This window comes from Corvus moneduloides, chromosome 10 (genome assembly GCF_009650955.1).
Source record: "Corvus moneduloides isolate bCorMon1 chromosome 10, bCorMon1.pri, whole genome shotgun sequence".
Classification (NCBI taxonomy): domain Eukaryota; kingdom Metazoa; phylum Chordata; class Aves; order Passeriformes; family Corvidae; genus Corvus; species Corvus moneduloides.
Genome location: NC_045485.1, coordinates 11,966,250 through 11,994,050, shown reverse-complemented (window position 1 = coordinate 11,994,050; position 27,801 = coordinate 11,966,250). Strand labels below are relative to the sequence as shown.

Here is a 27,801-nt window from a genome sequence, read left to right as displayed (position 1 = left end):
GGTACCTCAGTATCAAAAGAAACAGGGGAGGGGAGGTCTATGACTCATCACAGCCATTTTTTATATAAAGCCAGAAACCACATTGTCATTTGATAAATGAGCCAAGAGCAAAGCTTTACAGAGAAAAAGAGAGAAGAGTGGGAATTCCAGTCTGAGGAAGGGTGGAGGCTCTGCAAGTTTTCCAGTGACAATTCTTGTGTGGTTTTTTATTTCTATAAAGTAGCAGATTCAGTTAAAGGCATAACATGGATAACTCTGTCTTACAGATCTAAGCAAATTTGGGAATCCTAGGAACTGGCTGGGCATATCAGTTTGAAAGAGTCATTTTAGGTGCTTGGATTATCAAGAAAATAAGGATAAATCGTCTCTATTGCACATTGTCCAATGCTATTATGAAAAGGGACAACTTGAAATTTCAGGAAATACCGAAGTTCTTTTGGAAGTGAAAATATCAAGATCTTGGCACTTAAGACTGCACTGAGAGAGTTGGGGTTGTTTAGCCTGGAGAAGGCTCGAGAGCAGCCTTATTGCAGCCTTTCAGTAAGTAAAGGAGACTTAAAAGAAAGATAGGGGAAAGCTTTTTAATAGTACCTGTAGCAACAGGACAAGGAGTAATGGTTTTAAACTAAAAGAGTGTAAACTCAGATAAGACATGAGGAAGAAAATTTTTATTATGACAGTGGCAACACCAAGAGAGGTGGTGGATGTCCCATCCCTGGAAATATTCAAGGTCAGATTGGATGGGGCCCTGAACAACCTGATCATTGCGGGAGTGTTGGACTAGATGAACTTTAAAGGTCCCTGCCAACTCCAACCATTCTATGTTTCATATGAAATAAAGGGCAGTTGTTGATAGTATTTATTCCAATTTAAATTAATTTCACAGTGTCAGCTGAACAAGGACCTGTACAGAAACACCAAGAGAGCACTAAGAGGTCTTTTGCTATGGTAGAAGGTATTTTGTGCCGGCCACTCTCCACAGAGAAAAGAAGATTTGGTGAGAAGCCTGAAAGCTGAAGCATAAACTAAACTTCATTTTCAGTCAGGTCATCAGGCCACTTTGGCTGCTGCACAGCAATATCATGATTAACTTAATCACAGGAAAGATGTCAGGGATACATGGAGCCACAGGCGGTTTGCATCAACATTTACAGAGTCTTTTCAAAGAACATCTCAGGGTTGCATTTCAGGAAGAAGCTTCCACTTTCCACTTCAGTAGTTATCTCATTTTCAGGCAGACAAGGTCTCATTTGCCAGACATTCATTAGGAGATTTGTCTCTTGTTAGCTTTGTGTACAAAATATCTTTCTTCAGTGACTGATAGGGAGAAGCCCTCAGCCCTGGATCACCAGCATCACTAGCTGAGCCCAGGATTGCTGGCAGCAGCTGGTGGGGGAAGAGGGGTCACTCGGGCTGCCCATTTCTGCCAGACTGCTGCAGGAGGCAATGACACACTGGGACAGCAGGCATTTTTTATAATTACTATGGCACTACTCCATAGTTCATATATTAAATATCTGTCACTAAAGATTCATCATGCCTGAAGATACATCACCTCAAGGCATGTGATAGAAAATAGTTTTTATTCTACCTTCAAAAAGAAACTACTGTAGAAAACTTGTGCTGCAATGTCAACTGTCAAAAGTTAGACCTTTTTTGTCCATATTAATAAAGACACTTTGCTTATGCAACTCCATACTATTTTTGTCACATAACCTATGCATCATTTATGCAAAGAAGACATACACAAGGCAGCATAATTAAGGTTGCATGAGACTGTAAATCTGCCATCTTTTGGGTTTGAGCCAAAAATTCTATCTGAATTTATATCCACTGCCTACAAACAGTTCCTGACTGTGCATTCCATGGTTTCATCCCAAAAAGACAGGGACTCTAACAGATGCTGATTGAGTAGCTTCCTGACTTCAAAAATGAAATATCATCAGTATATGAAAGGGTTTATTTGGTTTGGTTCCCTGCAAGAGTAGAGGACTGGGCTTGGTGAAGAGGAAAGGTCACTCCTGTTTCTGTGTTCCTAACAGATTTAGCTGAAGATTAATGTCAATGCTAACATGTTTATTTATGGGTAACTACTTACTGGCCTTTTACTTTTCTGTTCCTTCTGCAGCCATTGATGGAAAGCAGCCAGATGCCTCTGGGTTAGCTCGTGGGTGAATTCCGTCTAGCAACATCATTTACATTTGGTAAATGCAGTTTAATTTGAGAGCCTTGTTTATAGTCTCTCATTTACTGCTTGTGGTATTCATAATCTATTTAATAGTGGGGCACTAAAGAAGTACTTGAGCACATTAGATTTAGGGTGTTTAGGGAGCACACATTTAGGGTGTGTTCCCAGACAGGCAGTGACAGGGAGTGATGCTGCTGTTTTCCCGATTGGCAAAGGTGCAGGAGCTTGGCTGCACGGGCTGTGCACGGGCTGGGGGCTTTCCCAGCAGCCTGTTCATCACCTGAATTTGCTCAACAAGCCTGAAATGCCCCATTGCTGCACAGATCTGTAGATATGCTTGGGTGGCAATGCAGAACCTGTTAAGGTGTTAACTGTTCAGAAGTTTAAAACTACCTTTAGATGAGGCAAAAGTCTGCAGCAACCCTATATAAAAGGAGTCCTTGGACATGTAATGCATGGGAACTAACAGCTTTTGTTAGTGGTTTTGCATGGAGCACAGCTCTTCCGTGGATATGAGGCCTGAAATACTCTTTTTATAAAATAGACTGTCTTCTCTAGACTAAAAAAGATTGACAGAAAGCAGCAGCAGGGAATACGTGTCTGTGCTGTGAAGATTACACAACTTTCTGTCATACACATTGACTCCCAGATCTACTAATTTTTATTATCATTATATTACCTTCATGACTATACCAATATGCCAATAAATAAGTTAAGCTTTTAGCTGCTAACCAGCATCTTATTGGTCATGGTGTAAGTAAATGTCTCCTTTTTAGTTTTCTTACTTCCCATTTCTGTCACTTAAAATCAGTTCAAAACACAGCTGCAAACAAAATTTCTGCTCTGACAATCTCATCATCTCTGTTTCCACAGCCCCCTTTTTGTGAACGGGACTCCCTGCCCCAATACTCCACCAAGCCTTGCCTAGATGTGTCCTGCTCCTTCCTTCAGTCCCACTAGGGGGGTCTTGGGACAGCCTCTCCTCAGGGCTGCAGGCCAGGCCCTCTCACCTGGCTGCCAACACACCTACACTCCTAAAAAACCTGGGCCTCTGCAAAACCCACACACTCCCCAGCCTCTGTTCTTTCTTGTCTTCCAGTGCCTCTGTGCAAACAAGAACACTGTTGGCACCTCTTACCCACCAACCATCTTGCAGGCTGTCTCCAAAGATCTGGGATATTCCAACAGCAGATGCACCTCTTCTCACACAAAAGTCCTCTTGGGAATTTAGCAAGCATGGATCCCGGTTAGTCTACTGCCTCCTTCACCCAGCACTGCGGAAAGGAGAGTACAGGTATCACATCTGCTAAACTGCAGCATCCACTTTCTGTTTAATCCTCAGAGCATCCTCTCTAATCAACAGCACTTCTTCAAAATCTTGGTAGTGGGACCTTCTTTGTATTTTGCAAGAATAGGCATGTTAAGTGCTTAATAAATGGGCTAAAAATAAGAGAATAGGTTTATATTCTGCCTTATATGCAGGATAATTTCTGCTTAGTTTACCTAGTCTTTGTTCAATTGGCTGTGCCTGAACACTTCTACAGACTTACCTCCTTCTCCTGCAAGAGGCACATATGGGAAGAAGTATTTAAAAACAGTAAGAGGAACTGGCTTTTTTTAAACCAATACTCAGAAGATAAATTATCACTTATTGACATGATAATCTGTATGTCATTGTTCAATAGCACTAACAATGTGAGGGTTTTTAAATGCCATGTTCAATAAGAATACTGTGCTCAAAATAAGACTACTGACTTAATTTTTCATTTCTTTTCTCAGTCAAATAACTTTGGCCCAAATCCTGTAAAACACCCAAGTATTGAGTTCATCACTGTATGCTCTGCCACAGCCTTCTAAAGAGTGTCTTTCACAGCCAGAGTGAAAAGGCTACTAAATGGGTCAGGATTACCCAGTGGTAAACAAAACGAAGCATTTAAAGTTTACTTTAGAATTTAAATAAAGAAGAAATTTCAAAGTAGCATTACTATTTTTCAAGCTTTGGCGAAGCTGCAGACGATTGCACAGCCAGTAACACTGAGTTCATTCATGCCCGGGACAAACACCCGCACTGTGCCACCTGAGGACGGCAGCGGGGCGTCGCGGGGGGCCGCGGGCTCGGGGCGGGGCCGCTGACGGGGGGCGCTGCGCTCGGGCAGCCCCCGCGGGCGCAAAGTGCGCGGAGCCGGCGGTGCCCCGGCCGGGGCCGCAGCCGCCGGGAACCATCGGGGCGGGGCCGGGCACACCCGGGGCAGCGCCCCGCGCAGGGAGAGAGGGCGGCCCTGCCCGGGCCCCTGCCCTGCCCTGGGGGCGGAGGGCCGCGGAAGCCTTTGCCTCCTCCCCCGGCCTCGGCACTCACAGAGGAGCAGGCGGCTGTCGGAGCAGCGGCTCCGCGGCCCCAGCCCTAGCCCTGCCCCAGTCGCCGCTGCCGCCCTGAGATGCCTCCCACCGTCTCGCTGCTGCTGCTGCCGGCTCTGCTGCTGCTGGCGGCGGCTCGTCCCGCCGCCCCCCCGCACAGGTACCGCGCTCCTCTGTCCCCGCACAGGTACCGCGCACACTGCACAGGTACCGCGTCCCGCCGCCCCCCCGCACAGGTACCAGGTCCCGCTGTCCCCGCACAGGTACCGCGCTCCCTCCCCTCCTCTCCCTCTGTCCCCCGCAGTCGCGTTCCCACCGTGCCTCCGTGGGGTGCGCGGGTGTTTCACTGCCCGTGAGTGCATCAAGGCAGGAGTGTTTTCCACGGAGCCTGGGACCCTGCGAGAGCAGCCTGGTGCCGTGTAATCTGTAACCTCTCTAACATAACGGTATAGTACGGTGTGGCATCCCGGTTTCTAAAGCTCGGCAGGGCGTTCGCTCACCCTCGTGTCCTTAGCAGTAGCAGTGGCTCCACACAGGTTTTCCAGGGCTCCTCGCGTGTCCGTGCAGTGTGTCCGTGCGGCGTGTCCGTGCAGTGTGTCCGTGCGGCGTGTCCGGAGCCGGCACCGGCACCTGAGCTCACTTGAGCTGAGCCCCGAGCACAGCTCGGCCACAGGGCTCAGCACCAGGAGCGGGGCTCAGTGTGGGGTGGGTTGTGCTACTGAACTACAAAAAAGTACCAGAGACTTCCTTGATTAAAACATAAAAATTCAAACCATAGAAAGGAATGAGAAGTAATTTTTATATCAGTGCTATTTTAACTAATGTTATATGTGCTATAAAATGTCATTGCTAATGACTTTTTAATAATTATTTTCATTATAATAGCGATTTGCAATGATGTATCACACTGGCACACGTTTGCTCTTATGAAGTAAAAAAAGGAGGGAGGGATAACAGTCTGTGCCAACCCAGAATTAAGGCCCAAGTAGTTAATTTTTTCTACACCTAAGTTCACACATTAAATTGCACATTCTATGTCAATAGTGATATTATGTAAATAATTAAATGTTTCATGTTAGCAATGGTTTTAAGTATTTAAGCTGTTGAGACAGTTCGTGCCTCTTGACTATTATAGAAAGAATAAATGAAATATATTTAAAAATTAAGTACTGTTTTTCCTGTTATTCTCAGGCCTACATTTACATGTGGAGGAGTTGTATCTGGAGAATCAGGGTTTATTGGGAGTGAAGGATTTCCTGGCGTCTACCCACCAAACAGCAAATGTACTTGGAAAATCACAGTAAGAATTTTTAATACCACAAAATCAGGGCTGAAGATAATGGACAGCTATTTGTTGTTAAACTGTGTTTTACATAGGGTAACATATGTGCAGTAATGAACACAGTAACTCAAAGTAGCTCAACTGTCTGGAGCTTTTTAGGGTTGATGTAATATGATAATAGTGGCTGAAATAGAACTGGCCTTGCCTCATGTCAGAAGCAAATTTTCATTGATTTCCCTGATGCACCTCTAATTGTTTTAACTTAACCCACTTACAGGCAAACATCTCCCTTTCCTGCCACTGCAGAAAGCGACAGTGAGTTCTATCAAAGAAAAGGTTTGAGGTGGAGATCACAAAAAGCAAAATTTCTTGGCAAGAAGACATGTAAAAAGTTTCAATCAAACCCAAAAAATTCAGGAAGGTTTGCTTGAAGTGTGCTGTTAGCAGTGTTCTGCCAGCCAGGACATCTGGAGTCTGTCATACAGCAGGCCGACAGCAGTAGGGAAGTGTCGTTACATTTATAAATGACTATGTGAAATGGAACCATGTGGTACAATCAATGTTTTGATGCTGAAATGAGACTGTAGGGCAGAGATATCATATTCACGGACAACAGATTCCATGAAACAACTAGGACTAAATACTCCTGTTCTGGATGTCCTTATACACAGACTCAGAGAAAGGGATGTGAGTGAATGATTACTGTTCCTCACATCTGCACAAATTAAACCCTCTGAAACTGCCCACCAAATTGCCTCTCTTTTTTAGGCACGGTTCACCAAGAAGTCTTCTGACATTTGGGCCTACAGAAAAAATAAATATAAGTATATAAAAAAATAAGTCTTTGTGTTGACAGGATCATTAAAGACAACTTCAGTTCAAAGACTGCATCACAGGCTAAGTGTTGGCAGGAGAATAGGATATCACAGGGTAATTGTTTCCTGCTACTATAGAGATGCTGACGCAAAGCAGGAGACATTGATCTGTTTACAATGTTCAGTTTAAAACAACTCTTGTACCAAATGAGTGATGTGATTTTAATCATTATATATGAAAGATCCCAGTGAAGCTGCAGAGTTGCTTTCTGCACCTTTCTGTTGTGTTATTATTGGGGCCTAGTTAGAGGTTACCTTTGATCCATGTCTGACCTCATCCAGAAGAGTCTGATGTGAAACATGGTATATGCCCATAAACTTGCTTTCTTGCTATCGAGGGGCTAAGGTGACAGCAATCAGCATGGCCCACCTCACAATCTGAAGAGCAGATGCAAGTTGCATTTGGAATCATACACACATGCCTTTAATAAAAGGGAAAAAATGTCCAAAGTTAGGTTACCTATATAACTCAGATGTTCAGAAGTTTAAAATTGAATCTGGAGGGGAAAAAATAATTTTGCTTATAACAGCATTAAGTTTTTACCATTAAAAAACTTAGATAACAAATGGAGGCAGCACTAAAGAAACAATTATTGAATCATGCCATGTATCTGCCCTTCATATGGGGGATAGAGGAAAAGAACAAATGATTGTACTTAGAAAGTCCATACAGAGTGGTTTCATTGCAGACTTTATGTGGCTGTTGCTAACAAGGTGCCAGCATCCCGATTAGTCTGGGCATGGTGAGAAGTACTACTCCAAAGCTGTAGCAGAGCTGTGTCTGCACTTGAGCTTTCTTGACAATGGGAGGAACTCGATGGCTTTTGTCATTTCGTGATCACCCTGACTCCCAGTTTTCTGCTGTGCTGTCATTTGACTGCCTCCTACTTGTCCTCTGTAGTTTGCTCAAAGCCACAGAAGGGCTGCACAACTGGAGTAGTCCAGGTTTGCTTGTGCCCTCATCTCATTTAACCCCTGTTTCATTAAACAATATTGTTCACTAAGCCAAGCTGATTTATTTTCCCCCATCAACTGTAGAACACTCTGTGTCTTTTGGGTGTGCAGGAAGGATGCAAGGAAGGCAAGGACTACAAAACTTTCAAGACTAAGCCTGTACTCTCTTAAAAAAAAAAGACAATGGTTTACCAAACTGCAGCAAAGTAGTACACTCAAGGGTATGGTTAGCCTGAATTTAAGCAACAAAATCCTTTCACCAAATTCTGCTGAGGCTCAGAATAGCTTGCAATAGCACCCAAGTAAGAAAGCCAGTTACACTGCCATGAAGAAATACTCTGTAGTTACTGTTAGTCTTCTTTGTTTAGCATCTGCTCTTAGAAAGTGACTAAGACTTTTTGCCTGTCCGTTTTAGCCAAGGGCTGTGAACACCTTCCTGAAAACACTCTGCTAATGCAGGATCTGACAAGTCTGCAAGACTGAAAGAGACGTTGATTCACTTTGTGTCTGGGTCACGAGAAGCACGAAGCTGTTGTTTTCTCAATTACAGGATCTCATCATCTGCACAAGAAATGCACAGAGAGGCAGAATGAGAGCTAATTTATTCTTTAGAGGAAAATAGGTTTAGAAAACATTACAGGTAATACAGATAAAGCAGTGTAGCATTCAGGTATCATCTGAAATCTTTCCAACTGGTTTGCTAAAGCTGGAAGAGTCTCTCTGACTCAGTTCTGTTATTTCAAGAGACTGGGACTTTTTCAGCTGGCTAAAGAAAACAGCTTCTCTATTCTAAGAGCTCTAAGAAGTGTTCAGCACATGCTTGTGGTTCTATTACTACCCTGGCAGACTACCCAGCAGCTTTTCACTGACTTTGCTAAGAAGTCATTTGTAGAGCTATTTCCTTTCCTATAGTAATGTATATAGCTTTATCTAAAATATGTCATATACACTTACTTTTAATACTCTGTAATCCTTCTTGGCCATTACCTCACATAAATGTGTCACATAGTCCAAGAATCTGGACTGCTGTCCTGTGTTTATCTGGCAGACTGCTTAGTTCCCATAAAACTCCAACAACTTTATGTGCTACAATAATACTGAAAACTGTCAGAGTTATGTAAGGTTATGTTTTTATAGGTTCAGGAGCTGCGTTCCAGCAGGTTTGCTGACAGTAAGCAAGGTTTGAAAAATTTACTTATCAGGGCAGTTGGGAATCTGCCCTGAGGGAGCAGAATATTTTAAATAATTTTTTCTATGTTTTAAGCATTCATTTTCCTATATCATTGTAAAACTGCCCTTCCAGTAGAAAATAGATCTTTACACATGGTTGTATTGCCAGAAAAGAAAGAGATGAACAAAATCTAGTGCCCTTGTCAGGAAGAGCAAGCTAATACAAATTTTTAAAATTGGAGCTAGAGAACAAGCAGCTAGGCAGAAATCATGGTTCTTCCCAGGTGGTAACTCCAAATAACTTCCACATTGATTCTCAGTAGAGAGAAATAATACATTTGTCTTGCAGGTAGCTGATGTGTTTTTCAACTCTACCTAGGACTGCTATAGCAAAACATACAATCAGCATTTTGGTATTAAACATATATCAAAATATATTCAAGCCAACACAGGTTTAAAAGTTAGGCAAAATATATTTATGAAAGTTGGCACTTAAGGGGTTCTCGCCCCCAAAAAGATTATTTTCAAAGTAAATAATCTAAACCACATAATTTTGATGAAGAGGGGTTTGTATTGTCAGAACAACAACAGAAAAACAGCTTCACTACTTTAAAGGTAACTGAACTTTGATTAACATTATATGAAATATATGCAATGAATGATAATGAATGAATGATAACCAAAAACAAGCTAAGGACCTTATTTTGAGGTGTATTGTATATATGGAGTAATCCTGCCCTTTTGAAGAGGTTAGTAATCTACACAGATGATTTTAGGGAATTAAGCTCTACAAAAACTCCTTCTAAAAATTCCTTTCTCCTTTAATAGGAGTAAGGCATCCTTTGCATGAGTTTAGCATCATAATTTTTGAACCTAAATAAGTTGATAGAGTTAAAATAAGAAGGGAAGCAGAGAGTGAGTATGGGTCAGTTGCCCTCTTCGTGACAAGGAGAGGATGAAGTGCCTCTGTTGTTGAAAGATACCAGCTGGATGGATAAAACAAAAATAAGGCACACCCTGCAGATGAAGCATCACATCATTCTTCCTTTCACTCCTCCCTCTTCTTTTTTTCTTTTCTTTTAAGAGCTGAATTCCTTCCCAGTTCTTCCTCTGAGGTATCACATCTTCTTACTGCATCAAGGCTCAGATGTGGCTCAGAGTAAACAATACTGAGTCAGGCGGGCTTTTTCTTGCTCCCCTGTGTTTCTCATGGAACAATATTTTAAATGTCCTGGGATAAACACTGGCAGATTTTAGCACATTAGTTTTCAACATTTAAAAAAGCAAAATGGTAGAAATCAAAGAAAAGTACAGTTTTGCAAAGATGCGTGTATTTAGCACAAGATTTCTTGGCAGTAGCTAGAAACTTGAACAGCTGCTGCTAGAATGTGGAGCCACCATCCTCTGCACTTCTGATTGTCATCTACTCACATCACAATTAACTGATTTACATACTGGAACAAATTTGTTATTTTTGTGAATGACAAATATTTTAATAAGCAAGTATATTTTTTAAATAAAGTAATACCAGTAAGTAGTGACTGTAATTAAGGGCCTGCCACATTTCTTTAAATGACTTACCTCCCCAAATTCAGCTGAATGTGAGCAAGGATTATTCTGATAACTAAAACCTGCAGTAGGCTCTTTGTTAAATGTTCATGACCATGTGGCTGAGTTTTTCCTACACATTTTTTTACAGACTCATGAAACAGAAGTCAGTACATCTATGGGGAACAGTCTTGACCAAGTTCAAATAGACTAAACTGACAGAAGCAGAGATGAAAAACTACAATGAAATATAATTAGAAAGTGTAATGTTGTATAGTATAGTATAGCCAGTGGTGGAGAGAGGAGAAGGAAGCACAACACTGCACGGAATGACTTATACCATGAACCAGAAAACCTAAGACTTGAGTGAATGGCTGTCTGCAGTTCGGAGTTTGGCAGCTTTGCCAGTGTCCTCTCCCTCCTGAGCAGGGGTCTGTTCCACATCCTGGTTCCCTCTGTCCCCCGTGGGGCAGCAGAGAGAGCAGAATATCCAGGGGTAGGAGTGAGCACTTTGAGGCTGGTGTGAGTAGAGCAGTGCTGGGTCAGTGCACTCCTGGAACAGAGCTGTCAGTGAGAACCATCAGCATTACTGAGAGGTAACCACTTGGCTAAATCTGAATGCAACTCTACAAGGACAGCAAAAAGACCTTTTCTTACCCCAGAACCAGCTACCTCTCACATTTCCACTTCCTTCTTCAAACTCTGGGAGAGAGCAGGTATATTCAAAGAAGCAATTCAGGCTGAGAAAGTAGGGAAAAATCTCGTAAGCATTGATAAAACTGTTTAATCTAATATGCTAGAGCAAATTCTGCTCAGCTTTCAAAAACAGGAAGGAAAAGGGGAAACATATTAAAGATGGGCAAGTTTTAGACAAAGCTGCAAGACACCGTTGTGGAATATGTTAGACAAACTTAACTGTAGGCATGATAGTTTACTTTAAAACATGATGACCTTTAAAGGTCACCCCCTTTGCGTCATGTTGTACCAGTTGTACAAACTTAGGAAAATGACTGTTCCACCCCAAAAGACCATAGGCTATTTTACATACATACTTCTGGAAAAAAGGCTTCTGTAATCTAACTCCCTAAATTTGACTTTTTCTAACTAATATTAGTGTCAGCATTTCTGAACTGAGTTGTCCAGTCACACAGAGTTTGTAGCATAACCATAAATAATATCCAGGTCTTCTGGCAGGAATACCAAATTCATTTTAGCTCATTTTCTGTTAAAATGACCATGCATCAATGGTCCTTAGTGATTCAGACAAGAAGACAAGTGAATGCAGTAAGAGATTTAGATATGAGAGCAGTGATTCAAGGAATAAATTCAAGATTAGATGAGTTGTGGTTTTGATGTATTAGTAGCAGCGATGCGTATCAGCACAGGGGACCTGAATGCATTTTTGAGAGAACTTTGAACTTAAAAGGAAAATACTCTGAAACCAGCAGCAGCAACTGCAGTGGAGCTGGTCAGCCGGTGTGCACATGGAACCTGGGCAGCTGAGAACAGCTCAAGCAGAAGTCTGTCCTGCTGCAGGATCAGTATCAACACTGGACATAAAAGCAGCTGCTTTTATGAATGAGTATGAGGGAATGAGTAACCTGAACACACCTACAGCACATTTTTCAGTACATCTAGAACTGCTGCCTCTATTAGTATCTTCTGTGGGTTAAGCAGTCACTTTCATTTATAGCACTTCCATCTATACTTGACAAGCAATTTTTAACTGTTGAGACTCAATGTTAGAAAGTTTGACAATTTCATATAGGAACAGTTTAGTTTTAGTTTATTTCAAACCAGTGTTTTAAAATGAGTCGCTGTTAAGGAATGAAAAAAATTAATGAACTCTTAAATAACATGGCTTAAATATGAACTTAATGCAGATATATTAAGTGTGTGTTTAAAGCAGAAAATTATAGTAGTGTCTCAGTAAAGCAGAACAGCTGCAATTATTTTAATAGCTAACCACTCTACCATGATATGGATTGAATGAAGATAATTACACTTGCCTGTCTAGGGTCCCTCTATACTTTAAAATACTGTTTCCCTTCTTCTGGTTCTGCTACACAGCGTTAAGTGCTTTATTAGAATAGTTTTCACTTCTCAGTATGCTGCTTTTTCTCTTAAAAGCTTGTAACTGTATCCCAGGAAATGTTCTCCTCTTTGTAAACTATTATGTTCTCTTAATTTACATCCTTCCCTGTACTCGTCTCTTTTGCAATGTCCACAGATGCAGACATGTAAGAAGATTTGCCCTGTCTTATGTTTCCTCAGATGTTTCAGAAAACAAAGCTCTCTTCTATATTGAAGACACCCACTAATGGTTCTTTTGAATTCTCTGTTTATAGTTGTCTTCCCAAATATAATTCTTTCACTGCAGCCACTCCAGTAACTAAATATTAGGGTTGTACAGTTAGCTGTAAAGTTTCCATTTTTATTTATAAATCTGTGTGTCAGTAAATAAAAAACATCCTTCAAACTATGAAACTTGGTAAGACAAATCAGAAAGAGATGCCATTTTGTTTGTTTAAAATGGTAAATTGCTTGTTCAATGCTTTTTTCATATTAATCTCATCCTCCTCACCTTACTTGGTGACAGGGAGCTGCATGGCTGATTCCATACTTTCAGCAGAAAATAAGAGAAACACGGCAAGCTGAACTGGTTTATAATTAACTGCATGAGCCTAGAGGATACTCTGGATCAGAAATAAGATAATAGCAAGAGATGGCCAGAGCTTTGTATTTAGGATTGGTCCAAGTTACTTTAAAAACTGCTTTGCCTGGAATATAGTTGACAGACAGAGCTTACCTGAGAGGAAGTGAAGGGTGTGAAAACAGTCATGCAAACAGTAGGATGCAATAGACACGTGGTCACACTTCCAGATGCATCTCTCCATCCTTCCCTCTCTCTGCAGGTCCCAGAGGGAAAAGTGGTGGTTCTTTCTTTTCGATATTTAGACCTGGAAAGTGACAATCTGTGCCGATATGATTTTGTGGATATATACAATGGCCATGCCAATGGACAGCGCATTGGCAGGTTCTGTGGTACTGTGAAACCAGGTGCCCTTGTATCCAGCAGCAATAAAATGTTGGTGCAGATGACTTCAGATGCCAATACTGCTGGAAGTGGATTCATTGCAAAGTTTTCTGCAGCAGAACCACATGAAAGAGGTAATTAACCATTCATTATATGTGCTAAAGACAAATATAACTGTACAGCTCTATGCAGAGCCACATTATTGCTTAAAAAGATGTGGTGCCAGAGATATTAAGGATGTGCTATTCAACATATTTATTAATTACATTGCTTAGCAAAGTGTAACTGTTTAGCCATCGTAGTTAATCAAGCAGTAAAGAGAAAGGCTGACTAGTCTGAGTAGTGGAAGAACTGTGCCTAGTAGTAAACTGGCAATAGCTAGTCATTAAAAGGGCAGATGAAATTCAATATAGATAAATGTTGCAAAAAAGGGGAAAACACCCTAACTTTGTGTACAGTACAGCAGGTTCTGGACTGTTACTGTTTTGGAATGAGATGTTAGGTTTAAAATAGATGATTTATGAAAACAGTAGCTGAGCATCAATCCAGTGCTTAATAGGTATCAAAAAAGAAACAGAAACTTAAAATTTTTACAAAATAAAATAAAGACCAAACAATAACAACAAAAAATTATGCCGTTATAAATCCATAATGCATGTACATCTTGAATAAAGTGTGCCTTTCTGATGTTCCCATCTCAGAACTGAATATGATAAAATTACCAGAAGGAATCAGAGACAACAAGTGTGATAGAGTTAAAAGAACATCACATACACAAAGATCAACTGCACAGCATGAACTTCTTCATGCTGGAAAAGAGAAGGTCAAAGGGACTGTAGGAGAGGGCTTTAAAGTCATGACTGGTATGGAGAAGGTGAATGGGGACCACAGTCCATCTCTTCCTATATAAAAACCAGACAAGCAAATGACTGCGAAGGAAAGGAGAGGGAGCTTTTTCTCTGTGACCCAGAGGTAGAATGCTGTGCCAGGGGATATTGTGGATTGCCCATTTCTACCCTGGTTTAAAAACACTTACAAAAACATATCAAAGCAAAATTCATCAGGTATTATTAAACATAAAGGCATTGCCTGGTGCTTGGGAAGAGTATGACCAGTGAGAGGCTGGGAGGTCAGAAGGAGGTGGTACTGCCCTAGTTAGTGACTCTTTTTCAAGGTTTTTGCTATTGGATAATATCAGACTAGACAGATTGTTGGGCAGACACAGTGCAGGTGATGAGTAATTTATCAGCCCTTCAAGTTGTAACCTTGTATCAATGATTTCTTGAAAGATATATTAAATAGCTGTGACCCAATACAGTTAATTTAATCAAGAAGGTTCATAATAATATTGTAAATAAGGATTACATACCTGATGGAGTTCTTTAATTTGGAACCGAGGGCAGGAGAGGAAGAAAAAGACCCTTCTCCATCAAGAACACCACAGGCTGCAGTTCCTTTGGGAATGCCTGTCAGCCCCACCACCGCTGCCCCATGGGCTGCGGGGATGGCTCCTCCAGTACCTCCGGCTTCTCCTCCTCCTCCAGCCCCAGTATTTGCAGGAATGCTCCTCTCCCTTTGTTTTGCTGCCCTTTATTAACTGTGTTTTCCCAGAGGTGCCCCCAGCTGAGCCGGAGGGCTCGGCCGTGTCCGTGGTGGGGCTGTGGCAGCGGCGGCCGGGCTCCCTCAGCGAGGCCCTGCAGCACCTCGGGGCGGCACCAGCCCCCGCTCCCGCCGTGCTCAGGGCAGCGCGCTGTGCTGCATTGCAGGGGACCAGTACTGCGGGGGACGACTGCAGAAGCCGTCGGGCTCCTTTCACACGCCCAACTGGCCAGAGCGGGACTACCCCGCGGGAGTCACCTGTTCCTGGCACATCGTGGCCCCGAAGAACCAGGTAAGGCGCTGCCATCGCCCTGCTGGCACAGCTCAGCTTCCAGTGCCTGCAGGGACCAACACCTCAGAGCAGCCGGCTGCCCGCGCTGCCCTGGGATACTGCAGTGCCACCTGGCTGATACCAGGCTGGGCAGGGGCAGCGAGCACGGGCACAGCTACGCTCCGACCATCCCACCTTCCTCTCCTGTCTCGTCCCCGTGGCTCCTGTGCTTCCTCAGCAGGGCCACGCTCTAGTATTCTCCCCTAAATGAAACCCATTAAAGCTTCTGTGATTGCTGAGGCTTTTAAACCAGGGGGGTTTAAAAGTTTTTTTGCTAATTTAAAAAATACCATGCAAATTAAGTTAGGGCAGGTGATCATCTCAGCACCAAACATGATGATGATCAGTGCTGCATTTAAGTCTAACAACATTTGAGCATTTTTGGTGTTGCTGCAGTTTATTATTGAGGTACCCAGGTAGAGCTGATGAGTTTATTAAAAGCAGTTTGTTTCTTTTTTGTTTTTTGAAGGCTCCACATAACATGCTTGCTTAATTAGCCAGATGCTATGAGAGCATATGTTACCACTTCATTAAGACCTGAGGAGATGTGACAGCAGACTGAGAGGGCTCTTGTGCCATGCATGGCAAACACAAGTGTGTTCCCTACACTGTAGGGCTAATCTCAATCCTAGCTGCACATTTTCTGGTTGCCACTGAGCCATCTGCTCTGTATCCTAGCAGGAGGTCTACAATGATTGAATGTTTTGGTTGACAAGCATGTTTGGTAGGTTGCTTTTCTTGCCACATCCAGCTTTTAAAATTCATTTACATATAAAGACAACTTTCCTCTTCCTCTTCTGCTCATGACTAATCCTTGAAATAAAAAAAGCTGCCCCAGATAAATATATTCTTCTGATCTTTCCTACTTTTCCATTTACCAAGACAGTTCCTCCCTTGAACTGAAGCAGTGTGTCAGCTTAGTCTTTCCTGTAGTCCTTTTTAATCCACATTCCTTGTTTGCTAGATACAGGTCATTTAACAATCCTATAGATAGGCAGTGATTTTTAAACCCTTATCTGTAAACTGCAGATTACTTTGGTTCTTTCCAAATGTCTCTCAATAAGCCTAAGAACTTTTCCTAAGCTCATAGCGAAGATTTAAGAAAGGCTATATAGGCATAAAAATAAGAGCATTATATCCTGTGCCTTTTGATGATTCTATTCCATAAATCTACCTGTTCCCAAATATATATTATTCATGTACTGCAACAATGGTTGTTTGCATGGAAAAAAGGCAGAATTTTGACAGTGAAAAAAGCCATTTTCCATGAAGTAGTGAATAAGCATCTCTTCAAGTGCCCATAACAAGCTCCCCAGTCTTCCATTTGCCAGAATTTAGGTGCCATTGTCTCTATTTGCCTTTCATAAGCACGTGAGCAATAAAACAAGGCACTCTTATTTTGTTGCTTCAAATACAAACCAATTGCTTCATTTATTACAGAAGATGAAGGAGCTTCACCTGATTATGAGGAGCTTCTATTCTACCATGAAATACTTATTAGTGCAAAGTGCACTTATTGAACAACAGTAAAGTTGTTATTATGGCCTGCTCTTTTGCCTGCTATGGAAAAATTCAGCATTTCCATTCCCAGTTGCATTACTTCTTTCTATACCATCTTTTTTCATCACAAGCATGTTATTCAGATGGGTATTCTATTTAAAGTGCATTTTTTCATCATGATACTGAGGGTTTTGAAACAAGCCTGTTAGTCATCTCTGAAACCAAGTCCCCCAAGGTTACTTATACTTCATGGGAAACAAAATTATGCCTTAAACATCTTAATAGTAGAAAACTATATCCAAGCAAAACTAACACATCAGGTGATAACAGGCTATCATTACTACGTCAGTAAATCAAATTAAGTATATGCCATGTACAAATGACTTCTTTTTCTTTGTACAGTCTTAGAAGATTTAATACCATCTTTCTTTGAGTCAGACCTTTAAAAAGGTTGATCGACAGTCAACACAAATCAGTGTTGCCATTCAACTTATTTGTGCTATTTATGGGAAGGTGATTTAAATACTGTTGTGCTTCATCTAAAGAAGCAACCTAAATGCATATATTACCTCGGTTTCCATGCAGCAGTTAGGCTGTGTTTCCCTTCCTTGCCACATATGACTGACAGAGTCATTCTGTAGGACTTCATTTCAGAGTAGCAGATTCCATTTCTGTTTTCTTGTACATTGTTTTTCTTCCTTAAGTATAAAATTCCATAAATAAAAGTCATTGGAGATAAGCATAAGTACTGGAAATACCAGAGTTATACTAGTTCTCATTTATGACTTGTAAAGCCTCAACAATTATGGAAATCTGACATGGAAACACAATTCTTTTAAGTACTTACTTTCTCTTGATTTTAGTCTTACTATGTGCTAATTTTCTTTTTATCAACATTTTAATTTCTAATGTTTTTAATTCTGCATCACGTATACACAGCATTGGCAACCACAGTGATTCAGGCCGTGCTGTTAATGAAGTCAGTGAAATGGCTCGTATCAACGTTGCCTTTGCTTTTTCTTTAGCATATCTTGAATGATGCAATGACATTAAAAGCCCCTTTTCTGTCGTTTACATTTGGCTGTAGTTATTTTAAGAGCATTGTAACACCTAACACCTACTATAATTCACTCAGAAAAATAACTATCAGAAGCTACTTGCATACATTTGAGAAGAAAACATTTTACAGAATATTAGAGTCATATGCTGAACTATTAGTTGGAGAGGCCATGTGGATTAAAATACTTTACAATTAAGTGGATTAAGGAATTTTCCTTTATAGAAAGAAAAATTAAATAGTACTTCATATGAAGATGTCATTTACTACCAGAAGTATTAATAAATTCTGCATGTCAAAACCTTAATGAGTTATTTCCATTTTCCCTTTAGCTAATAGAGTTGAAGTTCGAGAAGTTTGATGTGGAGAGAGACAACTACTGCAGATATGACTATGTTGCAGTGTTTAATGGTGGGGAAATCAATGATGCTAAAAGAATTGGGAAGTACTGTGGAGACAGTCCACCAGCGTAAGTAACTTCCTTTAATTGTGAACTTCACTACCACTATGTGTCATTTTGCTAACAGTTTTGTACTAAGCTTCTAAAAGATTTTATTATTTAAATTAAACATGGCATTTTCTACCTCCAACTGAACATCTAGAAATTGCTTAGTATCTTGTCTCCCTCTACGTTTTCTCTATTCTCTCTCTCCATGACTAACCCTGGCTCCAACCCATGTTGTCTCCTGTCCCATGAGCCTCATCAGACCACTGTCTAACAACACCAATGCTAATCCCAATGCTATTGATAAAGCACCAATAGTAATGGTAGCTGAACATTAACATAATATGTATGTTTTCATTATAGATACTGAAGTACAAGGATCCAGCTGAGCTCTCTAGCCCCTTGGCTCATTCCTCACTTTATCTGACTCATTTTCCTCTCAGCCACTTTTTAAAAAGACAGGATACACAGACTGGGACAGATTTTTCAGATTTGGCCTTATAGTCCTGGTGTTCAGGAAGCAGAACAAAGCTGTTGGCAGCTGATAAATCAGTGCTCTCCTATGTCCACAGGCTGTGTCAATACTGCAGCGAGGGAAGTCTAGTCTGGGCAACCACCATGGCAGCTGTAAATCCAGAGAATTCCAGTTAACCAGCCCCTTACTTTTGGTTATGTCAGACTCTGCCATCAGAGTAAACTGATTTCTGAAAATCTGCCAAAAAAATGGGAAATGATGACAAGTTTTTACTTCAAAGACCTCATTAAGTGTTTTGAAGAAGTCCTTAATAATCAAATCCAATCATTAACAAAAAGTGAGCCCACAGAAATAATAACCCAAACCATTTTATTTTTGGTGGGTTTGTCGAAGAGTTGCAGAATCCAATACTGTATGATTTTTCATAGGTCCTTCCAACTGTGCAGTATCTTTTTCATTAAACAAAACCAAATTTTTTAAAAAACCAAACATTTACTTACTTCCCCTGTGTACTGAGGATTTCTTCAATGTATTTTCCTACTTTCCTAATCTGACCACTTCCATTTTATGGAAGTGAAGTCTGCAGTGAATTCACACAGAAGAACTTAACAATACTCATATTGACATAAACTTCAGGAATCAGAGTTTTAGGTGATTCATGGAAATGAGTTTCATCCTCAAAACACCAGTGTGTGACATGCCAGCAAAGAACCACATATCTTTCAGTAGTAGTCTGGAGTATTTTTTGTATTTTTAAAGAATGTTATTTATGCTTTTTGGCTTTGACATCCAAAAGAATGGAAATATTTTCTTTTTCTATTTTAGGCCTATTCTGTCTGAGAAAAATGAGTTGCTTGTTCAGTTTTTATCTGATTTAAGCTTAACAGCTGATGGTTTTATTGGCCATTATAAATTTAGACCAAAAAAGTTACCCACAACTACAGTTCCGCCTACAACCACAACAGTCCCTGCTACCTCAAGTAAGTCTTACTGGCTTTATTTCATTTCTTAGAAAAATTAATTATTCCAGGAGAGAGTTACAGAAATACAAAATAGAAAATATGCTAAAAATCACATGTTTATGGTTTGTTAGTATTTCAAATGTTGAAGGAATTAATTAAAATTAATATACTCAAGGGAGTACCATAATATACTCAAGGGAGAATCTACTTAACATATTGAAATGAAATCTATCCAGGCAAGAGTTCAGTATAAAAGTAACTTACTCAATCTGAGAAAATTTTCCTGTCTCTTCTCAATTTTGGACAGTTAACTAACACATTCCGTAGAAGAATGGATAAGCAAATTTCATTTGAATAAGAAGTTCCGAATATTTCAGGAAATAGTTTTATTTAAAGGAACTCTTTCTCCTATACAAGTTGATATGTAAAAATCTTACTGTATTTTTCTTCATATAGTTATTAAGATCAAGCAAAATTGGTATGGAAGCCCCCTGAACCCTCTTCAGGTTCTGTCAACACCCTGTCAATATGACACTCTCCAAGAATAATTTTTATTTGAAAATATTCAGGGATTGGAACTTACAGAGAAATATGTCTCACTAAAAATAAGTCTCCTTTTATATTTAAGACTAGACAGCATGTATGAAAGATCAGAGTTGGATTTCTCTGAAGGTATCACCAAAAATACCTCATTACTGAGATACTGAGGGGATAAACTCTTAGAATTTCTATAACCTGAATGTGAGAGATTTCAGACACAATTATAGGAGAAAACCAAATTATTTATGATGTTTTTCCAAGACATAACCTGATTTGTACTTAAAACACATCAAAAGTCAGGGCAGTGATGGCTTGTCAGCAGGAAACCAAGAAGCTGTGGTGCTTAAATACTGCTAATGAAGGTATTTAAAATAGATTTAAAATAAACATTATAAAAATGAAACCATAATGACCTGTAAATCATTATTATGTGACTCTTACTCTAAATAATTCAGTTCTTTTTCACTCTAAAGCACTTCTTAACGAAGTTGTTGGTTCAAACACTTGGTCTCAAGTAACCCAGGCTGTCAATAACCCTGTGCTGTGTTCAGCCAAGAGAGGTGAACTGTACCAATTAACTCCAAATCAATTTTCGTGACAACATCAGTGTTAGAAAATAAAAACATGCAGATTCATCTGAGAGAGGACAACAGAGGGAAGGTGTTCAAAAAGACTTGTCAGGCAGACGGAAATAAGAAGTCCTTTCAAGGTCTGATCAGTTTTGCACAGGGTAGGCATTTCTGATCTTCAAAACAAACCAAAGCAAACCAAACCTCTACAGTTTAGTTACATTTCTGAGCAATTATTGGCATTCCAAAGTGTCCAGTTCAAATAAACTCAGCTTATTATCTTGCAAATCAGATCTGTTTAAACTTGCACAGAACTCCAGGCATGAATAAAATATTAAACTTTAGTAGGCTCTTTCAAGAATTACGTCAATCTTTATGTAACATAAAAATATTAGTACTTGCAGAAATAAATAAATGCTATAAATACATTTGTAAAAGTAATGAAGATTAATCCAATACCTGTGGTGAGGTAATTGACTTCCTTATATCATTGGATCAAGTCATGCATTTTCCTGTCAGTGTGGCTACATGAGAAGTGGTAGTCAACTGAACTTCTATTTCAGTTCTTCTCCAGTTCACGTTTTGCTAAAGTACCTTACAGAGACAGCCTCTACTGAAAAACCATAGCAAAGTTGGTCACCAAGCAAAATTTATTAAACTAAAAAAAAAAATTTAAAAAAAAGCAGAAGAAAGAAAGAAAAGTGCCCTAAAAGGACCAAACAAATATTTTGTAATGCATAATCCCAATTTTAAATTTAGAAAAATCAGAGCACCTCAATAAATTTTTAGCAGCTACCATGCTGGCATGTGCCTGGAACTCATCTACCTGCTGGATTTCCTACCCTCCTACTATGGACACTAACTTGAAACGCTCAAGGAACATTAAATTCTTAAATTTTGGTGTGCTTTGTGTAGCACTGAGATAGGAAGCACTTGTCGGACCTGTACCATTGACATAGTAACTTGTTCTTTAAAAAGAAACAAGCCAACCCAAAATAAATAAAAAATATGAAGCCCAACCTTTAAACTTTGGATTTGGAAGGCAAAATGATGAACAGTGCAGATCTTCTAACAGTCATGGTCATTGCACTAAAAACAAAGTAATTTTGATATAATTTGGTTCATTCTTAGAAACTTGGAAAATTACATAAAGACTCAATTCAATTAAAAAGAAGTACAAGTATAAAAGTATAAATTACTGATTGAAAATTAGTCAGAAGTTCTTTTTCAAAAAATATAGGCTGAATAAAACATTCTCAAAATTCTCCGTTCTAAAATAAAGTAAACTGCAAAAATACTTGTCATAACTAATTTAGTTTTTCTTGGAAATTAGGGCTATATAGGGATCTGTGGGTTTTTTAAAAATCTGTCAGTGTCACCTCCATGTTTCCAACAAATATGTCACTGACCAATTCCAAACAAATTTGAAAAGGACTTAAAAGCCTTAAAGTACTGCATCCCAACATGTTACACAGAATGACACACAGAGATGATGAACATCCACCCAAGCAGGAAAAAGATGCCAAGTGTATTCAGTTGTTTATAAAAAAAGCATTCCATTTCAGAAAGGAAATGTCAAACCCTAATGTTAAATACATACTTCAAACATTGTGTTTCAAATTGTCATGAAGAAAAACTATGCAGCACTACCTGACATGAAGCTATGTGAAAAATTTGGGGAAAAAAGGTCAGGAATTTGAACTCTGATCCCTTTCACCACAGTGCAGTAATTTCCAATAAAAGGCCACCCCCTCCCTCGGAAGCATTACTGTAATATCATGTTGTGATACTTCAAGTGTTCTACTAGGGCTGTATGGCAACAGCAGTGAGTTACAGATTTAAGATCCCATGCAAATCTTGTGTAACATCCCATTCTCTCAGGTCACTAGAACAGACACAGCTGAGACACCTGAAAAGGGGATGAAATGGAGGTGACAGCAGAGAAAAGGCATATTGCTACTGTGTTCATCCCATGAAATGCCAGGTCTAGTTCATGTATACATCAGGATTATTCATCTTTCTTCTTGTCTTTTTTAAAACATAGTGCTTTGCATTTGTATCAAATGCTTCATTTCAATTTCAATTTACTTTTTGCTCTTCAAAAAGTTGTGAAACCTACAGTTGCCCTGTGCCAGCAGAAGTGTAAAAGGAGTGGGACTCTGGAAAGCAATTATTGTTCAAGCAACTTTGGTAAGGGAGCAAACTTTCTTTTTAATAATTCATTTTCTACTGTGTTTTTAGACTCAAGGAAATTTTACCAGATGTAGTTCTGAGTTAACATTAATATATAGGCTGTATTTTTACACCACCTCATGTATGTATCTGACATTACTATCTGTGTTTCATTCAGTACATTCTTGGTGATACTCTGAAATAGGCACTGCACAGATATCTGAGACAAACATACTTTCTCAATCTGAAAAGCAAATGGCAATGTAAGAGAACTGCAGGATTCATCAATTCAGTTACTGTATTGTCATGTCCATTTTCTGTAACCAGCCAATACATGTTATGCTGCACCTGCTGACTGTTCCACAATTCAGTGTATAGATTTCCAAAATAATTTGACAAGAAATTAGAAGGAATGAAGCTTTTAAGCACTGCTATCTGTACACAGACATAAATCAATCAGGAAAAATGGTGTCTGCTGTGTATTAGGATGGCATTGTCACTGCTGATCTATTCAGTTATGTGTCAGGGTATTTTCCCATATTAATACTGGAAGCTTTTTTTAATCCCCTATAACATGCCTGGAAATTTGATGGGAAAACTCCCTGCCACCACCCTTTGTTTGTTTTAATGTGACTCTGTTACTGCACTGCTAATCCCATGAGATTTGAGGAAATCTGTCTGAGGAATATGAGGGCAGCTTTGCCTGATGTTGCCCAAGCAGCAGTGGAGGGCTGTGGCTGTACCCTGAGTCAGGATGGACTCAGGGCAGCCCCTTCCCACCCTTGACCACCAGCCTCTTTTAATCTGCAACTGGTGCAGGCTGGTCCAACACAAAAAGAAACAGGGAAAAAACCGAAACCATAAATGATCTCCTCTTACTGACCACACCTCAGCTCTTGTGGCTTATGGTAAATGATACTGTATAAAGCTTGTTTCTTTCCTCTAGCATCACAGTAATAAATAATATTCTCTTCTCCCACCTTCTGTCAAATACTTGACATTTTTCAGTCTTTTCCGTGACAGAAGTGAAAGTAAAAATATTTTATATGCTACTGTGAATGCAAGCATATCCTAAAGTAAAAATAAGAAGTCTGTCATTCATAGAATATGATTTATTCTAAGTTTATTTGCAGACTTCGTGATTTTAGAAAATAATAACTATTCCTCTTTCATCATGCATTTCATTTTATTGTTTCTAGAAATATAGCTGCAAAACCCAGCACTTTAACATCCGCAATTCTCTCACGATTGAACATTCTATTTAATTAAAAGGTCTGCATTAAAGGAAGATAATGCAAAAATTTACAAAATCCCAAAATGTGAATTATGAAGTTTTGTAAAATAAATCTGGCTGTACATACTTGGTAATTGAAGATCCAATTTATCCTAGGATGTAATATCTAGTTTAAAAAGATGACCTGAGAAGAAACCAAATTGTTAATACCAATTACTATTTCCTTTTGATAAATAAAGATGGCTTACAAGTTAATTTAGTTATCCTAGGGAAAAGAAAGTATCTTGATTTTCATACTGAGAGGTCTTTGGGAGATAGGACGGTCTAATCTGTAACTACATTCAGATTAAAAAAGCAAGTTTGTATCAGGCTTCAGAGAGATCAAAATCTAGTTCTTAAGGTGTTAACTATTCCCTGCTACTCACCTGGGAGTGTCAGAGAGCTGGGAATTCAGATTTTTGCTATAAGAGTTTCAATTCAACTTCTCCACTATTTGAAAATGACTCATTAAAAGTAGTATCAAATTGTATTGTTTAACTGAAATCAAACTGGGAACTGGGCTTGCAAGAGACTGACACATTGTAGAACAATTTCATATTTGGTGCCACCAAAATTTGACAGTAGTGAGTTAGTTATTAACAGTGATACTCATATTTTTAGTAAATGTTCCCAGTACTGTTTGTTTTCTTATTAGGGACTAATATACTTAATAAGTTTTTATGATGCCTCAAAATTTATGTGTAAAAATAATAAAAATGTACCAAATACATCAAATGTCTTTTCTTCCAGTAATAACTGGAATGGTAATCACAGCAGTAACGCGGGCTGGCAGTCTGCATGCAACAATATCCATCATTAATGTATATAAGGAGGGAAATTTAGCAATCCAGCAAGCTGGCAAGAATATGAGTGCCAAGATTCTTGTTGTGTGTAAGCAGTGTCCTCTCATCAGAAGAGGTAAGTACACAGTAATAACTGCTTTGTGTGTTTATAAAAGGTAACAGTTATATAAACTACTATTTGAAATATAGCCACAAAAATCAATAGAATTACAGCAGTTTTTTCTATAATCAGCAGTTAGTATTACAATCAATTCAAAATAACCAGGGTTTTATTGCATTTTTCTGTTTTACTGAAAAAGAATTGGGCTCACTTAGATCAAAGGAGTTTGAAAAACATTTTTTCTTTAAAAGCCATGTGATGAAAGGTAAAATCTGATTTGGGTCTCTCAAATGAAGCTGAGATAGACTTTGTTTTTATATGTGTGTATTTTGGAGCTAGTTTTCATACACAGTTATTTAGAAGGGAAAGACAACAGCCTGCTAAACCTAGCAGAGCAGTATCTCACAGGAAATGGCAGAAATCAACAAGTTCCACTGTTGTGTATCTCCTGAAAGCATTAAGCCCACTTTGTATCTGTAAACAGCCAGTACTGCTAAAAGCTACTTTAAATAGTATTATACAGAGACCAACCAACATAAATTCCAGTTAATTGTGGCAAAGGTGTTACAAGAAATACTGCGAGTATTTTTCATTGAAGTAACTAAGTAAAAAATAAAACCATTTTTAGCTCTGCCTCATAAGTAAACAGGTAGAACGTGAGACTATAAATGGAGCTACAGCAGGAAACAGTCAATTTAATAAGCATCAAAAAACCTCTGATATCATTCTAGATACTACCAGTGCTTAAGCATATTAATTCAAAGTGGGCAGTAACAAAGTGAAAAATCATTATCAGAAATTAGCTTTTGCCTTTAGTTATCTGAAAACTACACACTGGGAAACATAGTAATATCCTTGGTGGAACAAACTCTCCTTTTAGGCAGACTTCTGGCTCCAAACCACACACTTCCGTTTCTCATCCTAAATCTCAATGAATTATTTAATAGTTATTACTTAATATCTGAACTTTTCTGTTTAAATCCCTTTATATTCCTTCCAACCCAAGACTTGCAAATCCCCAACCCTTCTAAGGCATAAAAATACACAGATCCAATTGAATTCTCCAAAGCCAGGTCTTACCACTCATTAAGTCCACCTTGCCTGAATGCTTCTGTATATATCTAGACAATATTTACATCTTTGGAGAGAGAAAGGGAATGAAAAGATTTAAGTGCATTATCACTTAGGGGCATTAACCCACAAGCTTTCACACTGAGCAAGTGTGAAAATATTCAAAATTATTAAGACACATTCCACTCTGGGTGACAGTGGTTAGGTTACTCAGTGTTTACAGACACTTCTAGTGCCTTTCAGACTCACTTGACAGTCTACATTTAAAAACTATCCCCTATATATTTAATTATGTAGTAGACACTTAGCTGTGTATCTGCTTGATTTTTATGTAACTGTAGTTTGTGGTGTAACAAGCATGGCAAAGATGGGTAAGGGAGTACATTCTGCAGGTTGGAAGGAAAAAATGTTAGAAGGCATTGGTAACAAACAGTGCAAATGAACAGAAACCACAGGTAAAGAACTATACTTACTAAATGATGCCCCAGATTTCTGTCTCGTAATCCTTTTCTCTCTCTTGTAGGTTTAAACTACATCATCATGGGCCAGGTAGAAGAAGATGGTAGAGGCAAAGTCTTTCCCAACAGCTTTGTCATGAGTTTTAAGACCAAGAACTCAAAGATCCTAAATGCCTTGAAAAACAAAACATGTCAAAATTGAACTCTGCAGCTGCATTCTATCATCTGTTATGAAAAATCATTTTAACTTAGCATAAGTCATGGAAGTGCAACTGACTGCCAACAGTAAGACCACACTGACCCTTCCTTCCCTCCCATCCACCTAAGCACACCTGGCACAAAGTGAAATCCATTACCTGTACAAGATGGGAACAGACCCTCCTAAGTCTGAAAGCTGAAGATCTGCAGCACAGTCATCTGATCTCAAACATACAAATTCCAGTTACTTGGAAGATGTTAATTTATAACTGTCCAATTTTTAAAGGAGTTTTGTACGTAAAGTAAGAATTCCAAGTGCAATATTTATAGCAACTCAGTTTAACTTAGCTTTTTCTAACGTTGTTTTATTACATGGATTTCTGCATTATTATCAGTGCTTAATAAAATATTTTAAGATTAAATCATACACCAACTAGTTATTCATTATTTATAAAGTGGGGAAGCTAAACAAAGAAACTGGTATTTTATCATTTACATGCTTTTGATGGTTTGGGTCTTGCACATTAGAACTGACACTACACTTCCTTGCTGATTAAGGGTCTGATTTTCCTTACACAGAAGTCAGTGAATCATTGATCTGAAAAGGAACTCTTCGAAGAATTAGACAACTGTAAAACAGCACCATGCTTTTCTCCACTGATCACTATCTAGTTAGTAATTGTCCCTACTAAGTTGTTTTATTAAGTGGTAAGGCGCATATAGAATCTAAGATCCCTTTAAGTATTTGTTTTCCTTGTATATAAATACCAGGCCAGAGCTCTTTGGATAATCTCTGGCCGTGGGCAGGAAACTAATGAAATACACAGTCCCTACTGGAA

The 27,801-nt window shown here is 39.2% G+C and overlaps 1 protein-coding gene and 1 long non-coding RNA gene across 10 annotated transcripts in view; one reads left to right on the top strand and one right to left on the bottom strand.

Moving 5' to 3' along the window:
* Positions 1 to 26,865, bottom strand: part of LOC116448906 — a 31,255-nt gene extending 4,390 nt beyond the window's left edge. For 2 of the 8 annotated variants that reach the window (XR_004242148.1, XR_004242147.1), the window contains exons 1-7: positions 26,780 to 26,865; positions 21,347 to 21,481; positions 17,409 to 17,537; positions 13,182 to 13,519; positions 11,030 to 11,112; positions 5,044 to 10,936; positions 3,331 to 3,462 (exon numbers count right to left, since the gene is read on the bottom strand). This is a non-coding gene — a long non-coding RNA (uncharacterized LOC116448906). Of the gene's footprint in view, positions 1 to 3,330; positions 3,463 to 5,043; positions 10,937 to 11,029; positions 11,113 to 13,181; positions 13,520 to 14,778; positions 15,181 to 17,408; positions 17,538 to 21,346; positions 21,482 to 26,779 lie in introns of those variants that run through there. The other 6 variants (XR_004242152.1, XR_004242153.1, XR_004242149.1 and 3 more) reach the window with 6 other exon arrangements.
* On the top strand, positions 4,496 to 27,389 carry PCOLCE2 (procollagen C-endopeptidase enhancer 2). Of its 2 annotated transcripts, none has more exons than XM_032119944.1 (9): positions 4,496 to 4,730; positions 5,735 to 5,843; positions 13,288 to 13,543; positions 15,176 to 15,300; positions 18,229 to 18,365; positions 19,642 to 19,796; positions 22,994 to 23,077; positions 25,083 to 25,250; positions 26,830 to 27,389. In XM_032119944.1, exons 1-9 carry the CDS (start codon positions 4,624 to 4,626, stop codon positions 26,964 to 26,966), a joined length of 1,278 nt encoding a protein of 425 aa, XP_031975835.1. In that variant the 5' UTR covers positions 4,496 to 4,623; the 3' UTR covers positions 26,967 to 27,389. The 2 variants fall into 2 exon arrangements, with proteins under 2 accessions (XP_031975835.1, XP_031975836.1); XM_032119945.1 differs by having other exon boundaries at positions 4,498 to 4,703.
* The last annotated feature ends 412 nt before the right edge of the window (positions 27,390 to 27,801 follow it).

Bases quoted from the DNA above. Each gene is read 5' to 3' on its own strand.
- PCOLCE2 (XM_032119944.1), top strand. From the start codon at position 4,624: ATGCCTCCCACCGTCTCGCTGCTGCTGCTGCCGGCTCTGCTGCTGCTG. The intron at 18,366-19,641 runs GTAAGTAACTTC...TTTCTATTTTAG, and splicing joins TGTGGAGACAGTCCACCAGC to GCCTATTCTGTCTGAGAAAA. The intron at 19,797-22,993 runs GTAAGTCTTACT...CTCTTCAAAAAG, and splicing joins AACAGTCCCTGCTACCTCAA to TTGTGAAACCTACAGTTGCC.